Genomic DNA, 18,231 nt, shown 5'->3' with positions numbered 1-18,231 from the left:
GGATGGATGAGTAAGTGAAACACAGGGGATTTTCAGGGCAGGGAAACTATTCTGTATGACACTGTAATGGATACATATCATTATATCTTTGTGAAAACCCACAGAATTGCAGGATGCCTGGGTGGCTCAGTCGGTTGGGTGTCTGCCTTTAGCTGGGGTCATGATCCCAGGAGACTTGAGACTTGAAATGCTCAAGTCCCACATCAGGCTCCTTGCTCAGCCAGGAGCCTGCTTCTCCCTCTGCCTGCCGCTCCCCCTGCTTGTGCTCGTTCTCTCTCTCTGACAGTAAATAAGATCTTAAAAAAAAAAAACAACCCAAAACCCACAGAATTGTACAACACAAAAAAGGAAACCTAGGGACGCCTGGCTCATTCAGTCAGGAGAGCATGCAACTCTTCATCCCATGTTGGGTGTAGAGATTATTTTTTAAAAAAAGATTTTTAAAAAGTGAAACCTAATGTAAATTATGGATTTTAGTGAATAATGACATACCATTATTGGCCCATCAGTTGTAACAAATGTACCACACTAATACAAGATATAAATAATGAAGGAAACTGTATGTTGAGGGGGGAAGGGAGTATGTGGGAACCCTTGGTACTTTCTCATCAATTTTTCTATAAACCTAAAACTGCTCTAAAAAAATTAAGATTTTTTTTTTTTTAAAGACCCATGGCCAAACAATGTAGGTGAGCCGATGCCTTATAAGTTCACCATAGACCTAAACCTATACTTCCGATCTTCTGTCTTCCCATAACATCTCTAACAGAGATTTAGCTGCCTTGAAGGATTCTCTTTCTCAGCCAGGATGCCGAATATGGACGAGATCATGGAGAGAATCATGGGAATATCAGGCAAAACCGGTTGTCCTGGTTCGAAACCTGGTTTTCCCTCTTGCTCATGCAAGCATTCATTCCACAGCGTTTGAGCTTCTACCCTGAGCTGAGTTGTGGGCTGGGAACTGACAGTGTAACTGGCAACACGCCACAGCTCCTTCCCCCGAGGCAGTCCCAATCCAGAGGGAGAGAATGACAAGTAAACAAGCAGTGACATGGACAGTTCACCATGCTAAGTGTTACATGCACATTACATACATGTACATTCAGGGATCTGGGGGAGTCCCAGGGAAGAGTATCTAACCTTGCCCAGGTTTGGTCAAGTTAGACTTCCCTGCCAGAGGAGGTGACATAGAAGCCAACCCTCAAAATGAGGAGCAGCAGTTAAGAAGAAATGGAAATGCCTTCTGGGCTTGGTCAGAGATCTGGAAACAAAAAAGATGGGAGCCCATTGGAAAGCTGCAAGCTGGTCATTGTGGAATGTAAATAGAGAGTGTGTGTGTACGTGTGCACGCAAGTGTGTGTGTGTTGGGGGGGGTGGAAGATAGAGGTGATAATCGGCTGGAGAAGCAGGCAGTGACCAGTCAGACCCAAGCCTTTGACCATCTCAGTAGCGCCTACTCAGCCCAGCCAGACCCGAAAAGCCTGCTCCCAGGAGTCTGTGCCTAAGGCAGATGATGCGTTGTGGGGAGACTCACCAAGTCTCTTTTGAACACGTTTGGTAGAAGAAGCAATCCTATAATTATCGTGGTGATAATTAGAGGAACTTCCATTGCTTCTTTCAACAAACATTGCATAAAACCCTCTCACCTTCGGGGGCTGGGGGTGGGGAAGAAGCCAGGCATCCCTTGTGGGGGAAGCCAATGCCTGCATCTATCTCCTGCCAAGGACACCTGACTACCTAGCTGAGGCCCAGAGGTGCATCGATACACCTGGGATGGCTCCAGCTTGGAGCTGAGCCCTGCTGGCAGGGGGACTGAGAGTCACTCCCCAGGTTCCCCAGGCTGAGCAGACTCTAGCCAAGCCACAGGCTTCAGATTTATTTCAGTCTGGCCTGCAGAGATCCTGCCCAGGACCTGGACGTGCCTTCTACATCTTGGCAACCTTGGCCTGAGATCTCAAGCCGCTAATTCTGGGCTCACGCTCCATCTTCCTAGGACCACATACACAGGGTCTCTGTGGCCTGGACATGCTGCTAGCCCTGTCACATGCTTTGGTTTCTTATACAATCTGCATTCACATGTTTACCCAAGAGACAACTTGAGAGCCTCTGGTTTAGATGGAGAGAAGAAAACTTCTCATTTCTGACCCCATACCTTCACCCCAAACTCTTCTCCCACCTTTCTTCTTCTCCCTCCTTTTTCCACCATATTTTTCTCAGTGCAAAGAATGGTCCCATTGCTTCTGGGAAGGCCTCGACTTTCTTTCCTCGGCACCTCGTGTCCCATCCACCTGATACCAACTTTTCACTTGGCTTTGCCGTTAATGACTCACTGGGAGCTAGAAGCGAAATGAATTGCCCAAAGGTTCTGTGTCTCTTTTTGTCTCATTAGTGACATGTCTGGTCTGTTTTGTTCTTAGATTTCCAGACAAGAAGCTTCTGCACCTCTCAAAGCCACTTGTACCAATGGCTTCTGGCCTTCCCCGAGGGGCCTGGAACCTCACTCATGCTCCTTTGAGATTCAGAATGACTGTGTGTCACATTCAAGGGGATATTGGCGTTCTGTAAAACACCTGGCAAAGCTGTAACAGCTAAATGAACAGCAAGAATTTAGGCTCTCTGCCTTCCTATCTCCCCATGATATCCCTTCATCCAGTGCTATTTATGGCTGGGCAGACATTTGCAAGCTGGTATCTTTCTGTCAATGGTCAGAGGAAGGACACCTGGTGGTCTGGTATTTTCTTAGGGCCCTGCCTCAAACCTTGGGACTTTGATCTTATCAGCAGGCCCTTTCCCAGGCCTCTCTAGTGGAGCTTCAGGAAACATGTTGAACCTGACTTGTCCTGGCAGCTGGCAGTGGAGGAAGGAGGAAGAAGGAGAGATTGCTCCTGAAGGAAAAGTGTACTTGGCTTTTTCATTAATGGGTTCCCCTTGGGGAACAGGCAAGCAGCAGATGCATGGGCAATGGCCAATTGATCCATTTGGAGATAGATTCAGGGTGTGGTGTTCCCTGTAAGCCTGGGCAGGCCCTGGGAAACTGGAGCAGAGCTAGATCACGGCCTGAAATTGGGCAAGCTGCAGAGGAGCTTGAATATGCTGGTTTCAGGTGTGCGAGCTTTGCTCCTGTTGGAGACTGGGGCCCTGGGGGCTAGTGTGTCTGTTGCCCAAGCATGCTTCTCAAACCTGGAGCTCCACTGATCATTTTCGTTCATGAACACATTAACCGGCAAGGAGGCTTAGCTCAGCCCTTCAGAACCTGGCTTCAGTGCACCTTATCAGTCCCTTCTTTCAATACTCCCCAACACAAATCATCTATCCCACTCCTGGATCCAAGTTCACTCCAAGCCTTCACATCTTTGGGCCTTGCCTCACGCCGTTCTCTCTTCATAGAATGCCTTTTCTCCTAGTAAGCCACTCCTGGAGAAGCATCCCCCAATGCCCAGAGGCTCAATACTTCTCTCCTCTCTCTCCTCCTATGCCCCAGATTCACTCTGTTGGTCGCTGATCTAGCTCTATTATGTTTACTTTGTGCCTGCCTCCAGGCATGCTGATGGGCAGTTCCCTGAGCTTTTTGCTCCTGCATGACCAGCTCCTTCTCAACCTTCAGGTGTCAACTCAAATGTCATCTCCTCAGCTAGACCTTCCTTGACCAACTTATCTAAAGGTGACCTCCATCCATACACACTCTGTCCCATTACCTGGATTTATCGTCTTCATGAAACGTAGCATCCGGAATTATCTTCACCTATATGTCGCCTGGGCTATGTCTCTTCCTCTAGAATGTAAGCTCTTGAAGGGCAGAGATCCAGCAGAATCAACTGATACATGGTTGGTGCCCAATAAATATCTGTTGATTGATTAAATGAAGGCAAGTATGGGGTATTTGAGTTGTCACCCTGAGAACCTGGCACAGAGCCTGGCGCAACAAAGGTTGGCTGCATGGAACATTTGCTACACGAATGAATGAACCAACGAACAAACGAACCAAGGGATGCAGTGCTCCGACTGCGGACTGACAGGTTGATTGACACTTGGGGGACCCTCGGCCCGCGCACTGTTGATTGACGGCTGACAGCTGAGTGGCAGCCAGCGGACGCGCATCGGGGCTCCTGATTGGCTGGCGGCTGCAGCCCCTTAAAGGGGAAGGGGAGGGGGCCTGAGGCTACCGCTCCGCGTGGGGAGGAGGCGGCACCAAGCGACAGGAGGCGGCCCAACCGCCAGAAGCTGGGTGAGCAACAGTCGCCTCGAACCAGCGAACCGACGTCTAGCGCAAGGGCCCGGCGCGAGGGGCGGGGCGCGCGCGTCACGTGAGCGTGTTTTGGGCACGTGACCCGCGCGGGGCCAAGACTGGCCCCCGCCCCCTCCTCTCCTCCCCTCAGCGGGTGTGAGCCGAGCAGCCTCGCCTCACCGCCTAGCGCCCCCCTCAGCCGCCGCCGCCTCCGCCCGCCGGCCATGTCCCTCGGCCGCCGCCGCCGCCGCCGCTCCAACGCGGCGCTCCCGCGGCCCAGCGCGCAGTGAGCGCGGGGCCCTCTCGCCGCTCGCCCGCCCCGGGGCCCCCTTGTTCTCAGCGCCGCCGCCGCCGCCGCCGCCGCCATGTTGGGTTTAGAGCCGCAGCGGAGCCGCCGCCGCCGCCGCCGGTGAGGGAGGCCGAGAGCGGAGCCCGCCCCGCCCCGGGGCCCAGGGAGCGGGCAGCCTCGGAGCCCGGCCTCTCCCCGCCAGCCGCCTTCCCGGCCCGCCCGCCGTGCGAGCCAGCGAGCGAGCGCCGGGCCGCGGCCGCGCCTTCCGCTCCCGGCCCGAGCGAGCCCGCCGCCCGTTCGTTCCCCCGCCGCCGCCGCCGGGCCCGGCCAGAGCCTGCAGCGGAGCCCACGAGAGTCAGCGCCATGGCGGAGCAGACCTACTCGTGGTGAGTGCGGAGCTTGGGAGGCCGGGGCGCCGCGCAGGTGGGGGTCGGGGCGCCGGCGCGGCCCGGGGGGGGAGGGGGAGGAGGAGGAGGAACAGGTGCGCGTTGGTGGGGGGGCGGGAGTTGGGGGTGCACGCCCCCCTCGTCCCCACCAGAGGGGGCGGCTGGCGCTCGTGGAAGGCGGTCAGTGGCCGGGGACCCGGAGTCCAAGACGGGGGATGGAGGCGGCGGCCGCGGCCGCGGCAGATGTCACCTGGTCATGGGCGGAGCAGGTGATGGAGAAGGGGAGCATGACCCCAAAGGTGGGAAGCCCACGGATGGGAAGTGGAATCTCGTGGGCACCCCGGGACTGATTTCGCGGGGGTGGTTCCTGGACAGGAGGGTTGGAAGGGTGGGCAGAGGCGGGCCGGGGCAAGGGTCGGCCACTGGGCTGCGAGGAAGCTGGTGGGAAAAACAGGTGATAAGAGGCTGAACTTGGAAGTTGTGAAAGAGGAGGAGCCGTCTAACTGGAGCTGCTGCTTGGCACCTGGCTGGCGAGTGAAGGGAGAGTTGGTGGGGTGGGCAGAGGCCCGGGTGTGACCGAAGGAAAACCGCGGAAGAAGGGAGCGTCTTGGGAACCATGGAGGGGAGTCCCTTGTGAAGAGGTTGGAAGGGGATCCTGTTTGGATAACCACGTTCTGGAAAGGAAGTCGTTGGTGGCAGTGGGGCATGAGCAGAATCTTTGTGAGGGTTGGTACTCTTCTTCAGAATTTAAAGTGGCCTGCTGCCCTGGATCAGGTATGGAGATGTAAGATCTGCAAGTTATGTCCATTTTTGTGGGACTTCCAAAGTTATTAAATAGCTTGTTAAGGACTGAGAAGTGTGCTGTGTAGTTCATGGAGGGAGAACTTACGTATCCTGAGAAGGAAGTGCAGTGTTTGGGGAGAGGGGTGTGAGAGGCTTCCCTTTAGCATGTGGAGGTGGAATATTTCCAGGAGGGATTGAAGGAATGATGATAGTTTCCTTGAAGAGTAGAAATTGGGTAGTGGGGAGGAAGTAATAACCGGGGGGTGAGGAAGGAAGAAATGGGATGGTAGGTGTGGGATTGCAATCTAGTTGCAATCTAGAGAGATTGAAGATGGTTTACTCTTTGAAGCAAACGTGGTTTGAGACAGAATTGTACTGCTTTCCCTTGTTAGAAAAGAGAATAATTGAGTGGGAAGAGCATGGCTTTTGGAGTTGGAAGGCTTTGTTTGGAAGTCCTGTTCACCACTGACTTTGTAACTGGGCAAGATAGTAAGTTCTCCATTCCCTTTCCCTTACCTATTAAATAGGGGAATTGCCTTTTTTCATAGGCTGTAAAAGAATAACTTTACAAAGCACATGGCAAACTGTAAAGTGTTGCTTTTTATTACATTATAGTTAGGGGAACAGCAAAGAAATGGGTGATATGTGAGTTAGGGGAACAGCAAAAAAATGGGTAATATGTGAAAATAAAGAATGGTTTTAGGTAAAGGGCTTTAATGGAGTGGATGCTTTGTGGTGGTTTAGGTTATGATAGGTAAGTTAGGAACTCATTGTGTCTTCCCATATGGAAAGAGGATTGGTGATGGAAGATCATAATTCAAAAGGGAACTTCAGTGCTCAAAAAGAAGATAAGTGTGAGAGTCTGAAAAAAGGTAACACTAAAAGAAGAATTAAAACATTGGTGAACAGTTGTGACTGCAAGTGTATTTTTAAAAGTGTTAACTAATTGGATAGTTTTGAGCAACAGTGAGCTGCCTCTCCTTAGCAGGTAATATGGAACACAAGATTTGAGCTTTCTTATGCACATATCCATAACTAACTTAACTAACTCATCTTGAGCTCTTAACACTGACTGCCCCAGCTGAGAGTCCTGATGGCTGCCCTTGTGCTTTTACTGTGTCATATAGAGACTGTGGATGGTTGAAGGAGTAGACAGACACTGGCCAAGAAGTGGGGAAAATGAGAGGGTTTTACTAGTTAGTTTGGCCACACACTATCCATACGTGATGTTGGATGGCTCTGTTGTTAGTTAAGGTGGGACTATTTTGTGAAGTTTGGTAGTTTATAGTATTTATCCTACTGAAATACTTCAATCTCAGCTCCTTTTGCTAGAGAAGCTCCTTGAAATCAGAATGCTTATTAGGCTCTCACCTTTAGCAACTTTTGAGATGGAGAAAGTTTTTGCATCATCTTGAGAGAGGGAGGTGTATGAGGAGAGAGGATTGGGAAACCAGGCAGCTTTCTAGGTTCTGATAGTTACCGTAGGTAATTATCCATGTAAGGTACAGGTTTAATTCCCACCCTTCCCTGAGGTAGGTGATCATTCTCTGTTTTATGGAGGAGGAAACTTAGGCTCAGGAGGCCAAGTGATTTGTCCAAGATACTTCACCTGTGTTGCTTTATTTTGTTTTGACACAAATTCTCTCATCATTGTTTTCATTCTCCTTGTAATATAAGTGTGGACAAAGGTATTCCAGAAGTACATGTGAACTGAGCTTTGGATTATCTCTCATTTTTCAGTATCTTTGTCACTGTTCCTTTGGTTTGTGTAAATAGGAGTTGTTTTTTTTTTTTTTTTTTAACAGACTTGTACTTCGTTTGTATGTTGCCTTTAGGAAAATCAGCCTTGTGGGGACTGTTATGACAGTCTGAGGTATTGTCTGAGGATCGAGTCGATCGAGTCAGTGAAGAATATAAAAGTAGACATCAGAAGGATGAAAATAGGTTCCTTAGAATTTTCTTTTCTCTCTCTCTCTCTCTCCTTTTTTTAAAGATTTTATTTTTAAGAATCTCTGCACCCAACATGGTGCTCGAACCCACAACCCTGAGATCAAGAGTCACAAGCTCCACCGACTGAGCCAGCCAGGTGCCCCAGGATTTTCATATAATAAGATATGTAAATTCTAAAGCAAGATTGGCCGTGAGGTGGTAATTGTTGAAGCTTAGTGATGAGTACTTGGAGGTTTATTCTGTATACTTTGACATGTTTACATTTTTCATAATAAAAAGTTAATTAAAAAAACTTCTACACATGCTGTTCATGCTGTTTTCTGGTTTCTTGTGCTTGCTTTCTGTGTTGGGAAGCCAGAGTGGGTGTACTGAGTTAAGAATATGTAGGTTATGACCTGATGAATGAGGGGGCACAAGCCACCCAGGTAGTTGGCAGGTAGCTCTCTCAGCATCCAAGTTCCCACTTTGGGGAAGTGAAATCCCAAGGGGTTACTTCAGTTGAAGGTGCAGTTTCAGTATACCCATACAGTGGAAGTACAGTAGTCCCCCGTTATCTGTGGGGTTTACATGCCAGGATATCAGTGGATGCCTGAGATTGAGGGTAGTACCAAACCCTACATATACTATGTTTTTTCTATATGTACATGCCTGTGATACAGTTGAAATTAGAAATTAGGCCTTGTAAGAGATTAACAACAAATAAAACAATTATAACATACTGTAATAAAAGTTATGTGAATGTGGTCTCTCTCAAAGTATCTTCATGTACTATATTCACCCTTCTTGTAATGATATGAGATGATAAAATGCTTATGTGATGAGCTGAAGTGAGATGAATGACCTAGGCATTGTGATGTAGCATTAGGCTACTATTGTAACCTTATGACCGTACATGAGGAAGAGAATCATCTGCTTCCAGACTGTGGTTGACCCTGGTAACTGAAACCATGGGGCCCGGTGAGCCAGGGAAAGGGCAGTGCTCTGTCCCAGGTCATGAACAGGAGATACAGACTAGGATGGCAAATACCTATTACGTATAAGGTGATTGGTGTGGAGGTCCGTAATTTGGGGGGCTTACCTCTAGTGGTTATTTTTAAAGGTGCCCGGGGAAAAGCAAAGCAGGGACTTGTGGGCATCCTAAACTCAAATCCTTATCTAAATGTCCAGACTCTGGGTGTGATTACAGGTATCATACTGTAAAATGGCTAGGCAGCAGCTCTGAAAAACAAAGTTCTTGTCCTCGAAAGTTGTTTCCCTCATCACATTTTCTTTCTAGCAAATTCTGTCACAATCCCATTACCCAAGGGTTCACCTGAAATTCCACGTAGCTGGGAAGGATTTTCTGATCACCCCAACTGAAAGTGATCTCTTTGTTGTTGATTCTTGTAGTCGTCTGCATCTTTCTTTCCTTTACGTGTGTGAATATCTAGCTTCTTCATTAGATTGTAAACTCCTTGAGGGTAAGGGCACTGTTACACTACCCTTTGTCCTCCCATATACTTAGCACATTGTCTTGCCCATAGCTTCTACTTAGAATACATTGATTGAATATGATAAATTTTCAGGGTGGTTCATCCTTTGTTGAAAAAACATTTTAAATGTAAGGGAAAGCTACAGATAGGTGAGTGTTTATTATAATCCTTGTAAAAGAGAGCTTTTGGTAATTTAGTTTCCTAACGTCACAGTGCCGTAAGAATGAGAATCCCATCCTTAATAAAGTTTTAAATAAAAGCTATTGACAGATGAAATTGAAATAATTGGTAGTAACACCACAATCTTTATCACGATGTAACCACAAGATTCAGCTTTGTAGACTTTTTGCTTGTGTACCGAGGAAGTAAAAGAACGCCTGTGAAAACACAAATAGAAGGTGCAAACTAGATTTTTTTATTAATTTGAGGAAAACACCTTGCTCGATATATATTTTTGAGCAGTTGTTTTAGCATAAGTTCTGTGGGAAACATGACTTGTCTCTCTTTTTAAATTTTTTTAGGAACTTCTCTCTTGATGGAGTCAATGCAGTGTTTGAATCTTGGTGGCAAAAATGACTTATGTTAGGGTTAATGTTGGTGTAGAGGGAAAAGGAAATAAATACATGTGAACTTCATCGGGATGAATTTTGTTACCAAAGTAGTATCATAATATTTTATTGTGTGTTTTCTGGGTGCTAGGGCTTTAAAGCATTGATAAGTAAGGAAACAGGCTCAAAGGATTGAAGTAACTTGCCAAATAACATGTAAATGGTAAAAGGGCTCAAAGTCAAGACTGTTTAACGTGAAGATTCTGTCACTGAATCTCTCTACTTCCATTTCCACAATCACTAATGTAAGCCAGCCCATCTTTTGCTTGAGTTCCCTGTTAGCCTCCTCACTGGGTTCCCCTCTCCTCATTCTCCACATCATGGCCATTCTCCTGAGTGGACTTCTGACTAAAATCAGATGTGCCTGTCCTCTGCTTAAAACTCTTCAGTGGTCACACTTGGAATAAAATCCAGGTTCCTCAGTAGGCTCTTCACAGTCTCATCTTGTGTGTGTGTCTGAGGGTTGACAGACAATAAACAAACTAAAAGTTAACACGGGTAAGAATCTATTTTGGCACTCTCTCCAGTGCCTGGCATGTAATGGGTAGCTGGTAAATACTTACTGAACAAATGAATGAGAACGCTTCCCCCTGGGCTATGTATCTTAAGAGCTCTAAGGATTGCATTATATTGAGGTAATATACTGTGATGATAATGGGCTTTATCCTGCTAGGTATTTGCAAATAGTGCTACACCTGAGAATGAGAAATAACACAGATCTCCAGAACTTTCTGGAAGTCCCTTCTGTGCAATTACTGTTGTGTGTCATTGTATCTGTTGTGATCATACCTGTTTCTTCCTATCTTGTGGTCTTTGCATCTTATGCAAGTTTTTCAGAGAGGAACTAGTTGAAAATGTGTGTCTAGCATTATAGATGTTAGATTTGCTCACTTTTAAAACATGTTTTGCTTAGAGTTAATGTGCTATAATAATGGTTTGGTGATGCATGATTCAGACTGAAATTAACCAAAACTAAGACCAGGAATATGTACTGAAATCATTTTCCTCAGTGTTTCTTATGAAGCCTGGGGATGGGGGAGAGGGAAGCTGGAGAGTGTGTAACCATATCAGCCTATAATTTGCCAAATGGTATTATGAATTAAAATGCCTAATGTCCATGCATTTCTTACAACAGATTTCTGTGTGACCGTTTCTTTTAGAGATGACAAATGCCATGAATTGAGGTGTTAATGGAGTTCTGTATAATTGTATTTTACTTCAACATTAATAACTTATTTTTATCATTCTTGTGTTTCATCAAACTATCTCATGGAAAATCAGGGGATGTCCTAAGAGGAGGGTGTCTAGCCAAGTCCTATTGGCTACATTTGGCATCTGAACTTTATGTGATTGCTGTCCCTGGCAATAGAGCCATAAGTATGACTTGATTTGTTAAATTCTAGAATATATTTTCTGGAGTTTAATGGTTGCTTCTTGAGAGTTAAAGGAAAATACTGGTTTTATTTGTTGTATGTATAAACCAAATTTTTACAACTTTGCAACGAGTTTCTGTACTATTTTCCAATCCTCAGTTAAAAGGTTAGAGGTAGAGTGCTCCTCTTCTGTAATTTTAACCTCTTAGGTGTCTAGAGGGGCTCCAGGTAACCAAATTCAGTTTTATAGGGAAAATCTACAGTTAGTCCCCATGATCCTCACAATGAATTCTTACCTCCCAGATTTTATTAATAGGTCTCACTAGGTCCACAACTTAAAACAGACCCACTCATTAGCTATGATTAGACTAGATTGAGTGCCTGTGAAAAGTCAGGTTTGAAAATATTTTTAAGGTATTAGGCCAATGAATATACATTAGCCTAATAGAGACCTAATAGAAAATCCCATTTCTTGGTTTTTAGGTTTTACCCTAACTTGGTAAGAAGAGTTGATAATCTCTATTTTGGAGTTCTGGTATTTATAGTTGAAGAACCACTAAGGGATAAAAAACCAAAGTGTGCTAAAGTAGAGATGTGCTCTGCTTGGTTTTTACATGTTCGTGAATTGTATTGAATATATGTGATCGCTCAAAAAGTATTCAATTCTGCCAGTGCCACTGATTAAATTTTTGTTTGAAATTGAAATTCCAAAATGTTAATATTTAATTCTGTTCTGGTTTCTTTGAATGGGGAAGGTTTTTGTTTGAGGGTGATTTCCATCTCTGATGAACTGTGCTCTAGTGTTGTCTTAGTCACAGTATTGTATTCTGTACAGTGGTTATGCCTGTCCAGTATACTCCAAAGAGTTGTTGCAAGGGTTCAGTGAGATAACATATGTGCAAATGCCTTGTAAATTGCTAAGTGAAATATAAAAGCAAGGTATTTGTGCTCTACATTGTTAGATCCAGACAGGTTCCAGATACAGAGTTCCTCACTACAGAAATGATTTTTCTCGTTTCATAATGTAACCAGCATTTAAACTTTGAGATGTCCATTCTAGTGAGAATTCTTTTGAGATATCCAAATAATGTCATATAAAAAGAAAGAATAGTTTGCAAATTGTCATTAATATTGTTGCCTTTGAAATGTACTATAAGGCCATCTTCTTTTAGTCACATTTCATAGTCCAAAAATGAAGAAAAATCGTGAATTGAATAAAACTTATAAAAATAAGTTTTTCCATAAAAGTTTTATTTTGATCTTTGGAAGGCAGTTTCCTTCAAATGAGGGATGAGAACAGTGGTGTGGATAATGCTAGTCTTTTCCTGGTTTTCTTTGGAATGCACAGGATACTCATACCCTAAAATGCCCAAGGAGGGGCTGTTAGCAGTTTCTTATCTGTTTCCTTACTCCATACCACGTCTGCCAGGCACACCCACTTCCGCTCATAGGAGGGCCTCAGACTTTGGCTTCACTATTGACCTAAATAGGACATGTGCAGCAAAGTTTTAGTTGTTTTCTTCAATTTGATTATACAGACATTTTGACTTAAGTACAGTGTTTGACTTTGTTTCCTTGTCTTAATTTTTTGCCCGAGTTGTCTAGCTTTACTTTCCAAACTTGTAAATCTTCGGGCTTTGCCTGACGGCCTTAACTTTTAAATCTTCGACTACTATATGCTCCACTGACTTACAAACTCCCCGAAATTTACATTCATTTCTCAAAAATGCTTGCAAAAATACTGTTGGGGGCGCCTGGGTGGCTCAGTCATTAAGCGTCTGCCTTTGGCTCAGGTCATGGTCCCAGGGTCCTGGGATCGAGCCCCAAATTGGGCTCTCTGCTCAGCAGGAAGCCTGCTTCTCTACCTCTCTCTCCCACTCCCCCTGCTTGTGTTCCCTCTCTCGCTGTCTCTCTCTCTGTCAAATAAATAAAGAAAACCTTAAGAAAAAATACTCTTAGAGGTAAAAGTTAGTTTTAGGGGCACCTGGGGTGGCTCAGTTGATTAAGTGTCTGCCTTTGGCTCAGGTCATGGTCTCGGGGTCCTGGGATTGAGCCCGGTATTTGGCTCTCTACTCATCAGGGAGTCCACTTCTTCCTCTCTCTCCCTCTGTGCATGCTCTTGGCTCTCGCTCGCTCTCAGATAAAGTCTTAAAAAAAAGTTAGTTTTAGACATTGAATTCTCTTACCTCTGCATTGATTAGTGCAAGCACCAGTACCTTAAAAGTATTAAGGTCTGATACCTTAAAAATATTTTCTTTTTTTTTTTAAAGATTTTTATTTATTTATTGAGAGAGAGAGAGAATGGTAGAGAGAGAGCATGAGAGGGAGAAGCAGACTCCCCGCTGAGCAGGGAGCCCGATGCGGGACTCGATCCTGGGACTCCAGGATCGTGACCTGAGCCGAAGGCAGTCACTTAACCAACTGAGCCACCCAGGCGCCCTACCTTAAAAATATTTTCAAACATAACTTTCATAGGGACTCAAGTCTAGTCTTGCTACAGAAATGCCACCTGGGACCACTGTGAGGCTAGTGAGAGTTAAAGATGTGAGATGGGGTCAGTTAACCAAGATGGAGAGAGTAGCTCTGAGGGCAGGATGGAGGCCTGGAAAAAATGGGAGGAAGAAGAGTCGTCAAAGGAAGCTCCATCAGAAGTAGGATAATTAGCAAAGCTCAACGGCGATGAAAGAAAAGGCACAGAGAATTGGAGGGGGGGCGGCAAGAGTGTAAAAGGCAACAGGGTTCAAAGAGAATGAAGAAAAAAACAGACTGTTGAATTTGCAAAGGAAGTCATTAGTGAAAGTGCACTAATAAAGATCAGAGTAGTGAGGGTGAGAGGCAAATTAGGTCAGGGTAATGAAGAAATAAAGGCATCCTTTGGTTACTGGCCATTTGTTTGCAAGATAAGATGAGAAAGAGATAAGGAAAGAAAGTAGAATGCTTGGTATAGACAGGGCCATAGTCTTTTGGTTTTATTTTAATTTTTTTGGTTAGGGAGAGAATTGTATATTTTCTGAAGCTAGAGAGAAGGAGAAATTGATCTTGGAAATACTTTTTTCTTTTACTGTAGTTTAAGTTTAGAGATTTTTATTTGTTTATTTTAATCATGGATTTCAGTTAGGAATTTTGAAGGGAACTTAATGGGGAATGAACACTTGATGTGTATATATTTAGTCTTTGCTTCTCTGGGTCTTTACATTGCCACTAGTTTGGATTGAATTGCTTTTGAAGGTCTTGTTTTCTGTTTTGTGTTTTGTTTCCTTTTTTTAATTGTATCAGTATAAAATCCAACCTCTTTGGTCTGACGTTCGAAACACTCTTGCCTTGTAACCCTACTTCCCTATATTTTCTTTAAAATGCTTGTTATTTCTGCCAAACTGGGTTACTCACTGTTTCCCCTTTTATTTAAGCTGACTCCTTATACCTGGTTAGCCTTTCTCCCAAGTCTCTAAATATGTAAGTCCTACACATCTTTCAAGGTACAGCTGAAATGCTGTCCTCTTGTTACAGAACCTTCTGATTGGCCCAGGAGAAATATTCTGATGTCTGTAGTTCTTTATCTGATCCTGTCATGTGGCAGCACTTTCATGATTTTTCTGACCTTGTATTGAGTATATTGACGTGGCTATCTTCCCACCTTCATGAATTCTGTAAGGATAGGATCAGAATAATTCATTTCACGGTGGAAGGACCTACACATAGTAGAGATTGAGATTTTCCTTTTTTTTAAGATTGACTATTTTAGAGGTGAAATTTTCCAGGTGCTGGATTTTAGAATAGAATGTCACCTTAAAAATACAATGACAGGGCACATAAAAGAGAGAATACTTGGGACGAGCCCCGCATTGGGCTCGCAGGGAGCCCGCTTCTCCCTCTCCCACTCCCCCTGCTTGTGTTCCCTCTCTCCCTGTGTCTCTTTCTGTCAAATAAATAAATAAAATCTTAAAAATTAAAAAAAAAAGAATACTTAACCTAATATCTCACAACTCTTGGAAGAAAATACAAAAGTAAAATTGTTACTGTAAAGTTGGGTCAAGGGCTGTGGCCAGATTTGCCTAACTTGCTAATATCCATACAGCACCTTGAGAAGGGAAAGTGGCTCAGCCCCTGAACCGAACACCTAAGGGAGACATTTACAGAGGACCACAGACTCTTTAAAGTCGTCGTCTTCATTTATCTCATCTTCTTCAACCTGACCACAGACCAACTGCTACCAATTTATTTATACTTTATCTCCCAAACACACACTTTGTGATATATATTATTTTTTTAAAGGGGAAAAGCTCTGCCTTTTGTGGGGGGTAATTGGGGGAAAGTTTCAATCACATGCTCAAATGAAATATTTTGCAGGAAACTTCCTTTGAAGTATGAGGAGCAATAAGCTATATGGAAAGTAGCTTGTGAGCAGTTTAACATTTTCTATCTCTTTTGCTGTTTCAGAAATTCACATTCTTTGTATTTAAGCTTTTGTTTAAGGAGCTTAAAATTTTTTAAAAATAGAAACTTATCTTGCCTTCATTTTTTTCCCTATTTCTAAATCTATTTTCTCTTTTAACTCATTTCTTTTCTCTTGTTTAATAATTATAATTCAGAAAGGGCAATTTAAAAAAATCTCTTGGCCTGGTGTGTGCATATTTTAAATTGTATAGATACAGCAGTGCCTCAGTCTTAGGTCAGAATTAAATAACCTGGTCATCTGAATAGACATAAACCAGAAGTTTGTTTTTGTTTTGTACCTTTGCATGCTGTGCAATGGTGAAAATAACCTACAGACCTAAGGGTCTGTTGTTTGTGGATAGCAAAGGGTCTAAGAACCAATGCCAAAGGTTATCAGCCAACTTAGAACAAAAGGGAATAACAAGTAGAAGTAGGAAAGAACAGTGAATAGCAGGTGTGATTGGACATGAAACAAGGTGAAGGTTAGAGACTCAAGCATCATGAAGCTCAAATAATGAGACCAAATGGAAAAGATAGCCAGCTACTAGAATAGGAAACTGAACGAGAGTCATCGTGTGGCAGAAGTGCAAATGGCCCCATACAGCTCTGCAAATCTAGCTTTGTGCTTCAGTGTAGACTTAACCAAGTTGATAGTGAGTCAACATGTGGTAATGAGGCAGTCTTAGCCTGTCCCGTAGCTATCATCGAGAGCTCCTGGCTTGGGTGTCACAGCTGGAGACCTTGGAGACATTCTTAATCCTCATCAAACAAGTCAGTAAGTCCTGTTGATTTTATACATATAAAATTAACAAATTTGTCTCTTCATTGTTCCTGGATGACCCTTCTTTGTGTTCCTTTAGTACACTGTACTTACCTCTCTCAATTGTTGTTTGTTTCCTTATTTGTTTCCTTGTAAAGTATTGAAGACATGACTACATTTTGTTTGTTTTTTTATTCTCAGTGGTTTGACACATAGTTTATTTAAGTATTATTCCAGGGCGCCTGGGTGGCTCAGTCGGTTAAGCGGTTAAGCATCTGACTCTTGATTTTGGCTCAGGTAATGATCTCAGGGTCATGAGATTGAGCTCTGTGTCGGGCTCTCCACTGGGCATGGAGCCTGCTTAAGATTCTCTCTCCCCTCTCCCTCTGCCCCTCTTCCTCACTCTCTCTCTCTCAAAATTTTTTTTTAATTTTTAAAAATTTTTTTAATTTTTTAAAGATTTTATTTATTTATCTGATGGAGAGAAGGAGCACAAGCAGGGGGAGCAGCAGAGGGAGAGGGAGAAGCAGACTCTCCGCTGAGCAGAGAGCCCAGTGTGGGGGCTTGATCGATCCCAGGACCTTGGAATCATGACCTGAGCTGAAAGCAGATGCTTCACCGACTGAGCCAGCCAGGCGCCCAAAGCTTTTCTGAGATATAAGTCATGTACCATACAGTTCACTCATTTAAAGTGTACAATCTAGTTATGCAACCATGATTTTAGAACTTTTTTTTCATCTCAAATGAAACTCTGTATCCATTAGTAATTTATTCCCTTTACCCCCTTCTCTCCAGCCCCTGGCAGCCACTAATGTACTTTTGGTTTCTATGGATTTGCCTATTTCATATAAATGGAATAATACAATATGTGGTCTTTTGACTTCTTTCACTCAGTGTACTGTCTTCAAGGTTCATCCATGTGGCATGTATTAGTGCTTCATTCCTTTCCATTGCCAAATTTATTCCATTGTACAGATATACCACATTCTACTTACCTGTTCTCAGGTGATGGTTGTTTTTTCTTTTTTCTTTCTCTTTCTTCCTTTTCTTTCTTTCTTTCTTTCTTTCTTTCTTTCTTTCTTTCTTTCTTTCTTTTTTGGCTATTATGAATAATGCTGCTATGAGCATTCATGTAAAAGCGTTTGTGCAGATATATGTACATTTACAGTTCTCTTGGGTAAATAGGAGTGGAATTGCTGACTCATAGGGTTTCTCTGTGTTTAACATTTTGAGGAACTGCCAAATTGTTGTCCAAAACAGCTGTACCATTTTACATTCCCATCTGCAATGTGTGAGGGTTCTAATTTCTCCACCTCCTCACCAATACTTGTCATTGTTCATGTTTTTTATTACAGCCAGTCTAATGAGTGTGAAGTGGTTTTTACTTGTGTAATGTTTATATTGAAGGGTTTATAGAGGATAAAAGCAGTGGTTTAAAAATTAAATCTGTTTGTAAAATAAGTAAATAAAAAATAAAATGTTAAATCTGTTTGTACTTAACAGTGTAGTACCAAAGTCACACCTTAGTTTTAGTTACCTAAAATATCTAGCATTAAGGAAAAAAAATAATCTTTTGTCTCACAGATTTTTCTTCAGTCTACTTCATATTTTGCACGCTAGAATCATTTAGGAAGAAATTAACCTCAGATGATTGTTATATGAGTTCTTTATTTTTGGTTAAGTGAGTGCCCAGATTACTCTGGCAGCCTGCTGTGTTGTCAGTAGTCTTGGGACTATGACTGGTTTAATGACTGAAGTTGTTGGTTTTTTTCGGGGGGGGGGGTGTTCTCCATATCTGTTCTTTGCCAGCAAGATCACTAAAGGAGTTAGTTGTAAAACATGGCCTTTTGGGGGTTAGCACTGTCCAATAGAAATATAACATGAAGCACCTATGTAATTTATAGTATTCTAGTAGCCACATTGAAAAGTAAAAAGAAACACACAAAATTAA

At 43.6% G+C, this 18,231-nt stretch overlaps 1 protein-coding gene across 2 annotated transcripts in view; it reads left to right on the top strand.

The window, feature by feature from the left end:
• The first annotated feature begins 4,740 nt into the window (after positions 1 to 4,740).
• The window catches only part of SPPL3 (signal peptide peptidase like 3), a 134,831-nt gene continuing 121,340 nt past the window's right edge, over positions 4,741 to 18,231 (top strand). The window contains exon 1 of one of the 2 annotated variants that reach the window (XM_027577460.2): positions 4,741 to 4,900. In XM_027577460.2, the coding sequence (XP_027433261.2) occupies positions 4,878 to 4,900 (23 nt within the window). In that variant the 5' untranslated portion in view covers positions 4,741 to 4,877. Of the gene's footprint in view, positions 4,901 to 5,175; positions 5,200 to 18,231 lie in introns of those variants that run through there. The other variant, XM_027577461.2, reaches the window with a different exon arrangement.

This window comes from Zalophus californianus, chromosome 14 (genome assembly GCF_009762305.2).
Source record: "Zalophus californianus isolate mZalCal1 chromosome 14, mZalCal1.pri.v2, whole genome shotgun sequence".
In the NCBI taxonomy this organism is placed as follows: domain Eukaryota; kingdom Metazoa; phylum Chordata; class Mammalia; order Carnivora; family Otariidae; genus Zalophus; species Zalophus californianus.
Note: the sequence above shows the minus strand (reverse complement) of the source record. Positions and strands in the feature narration are given on the sequence as shown.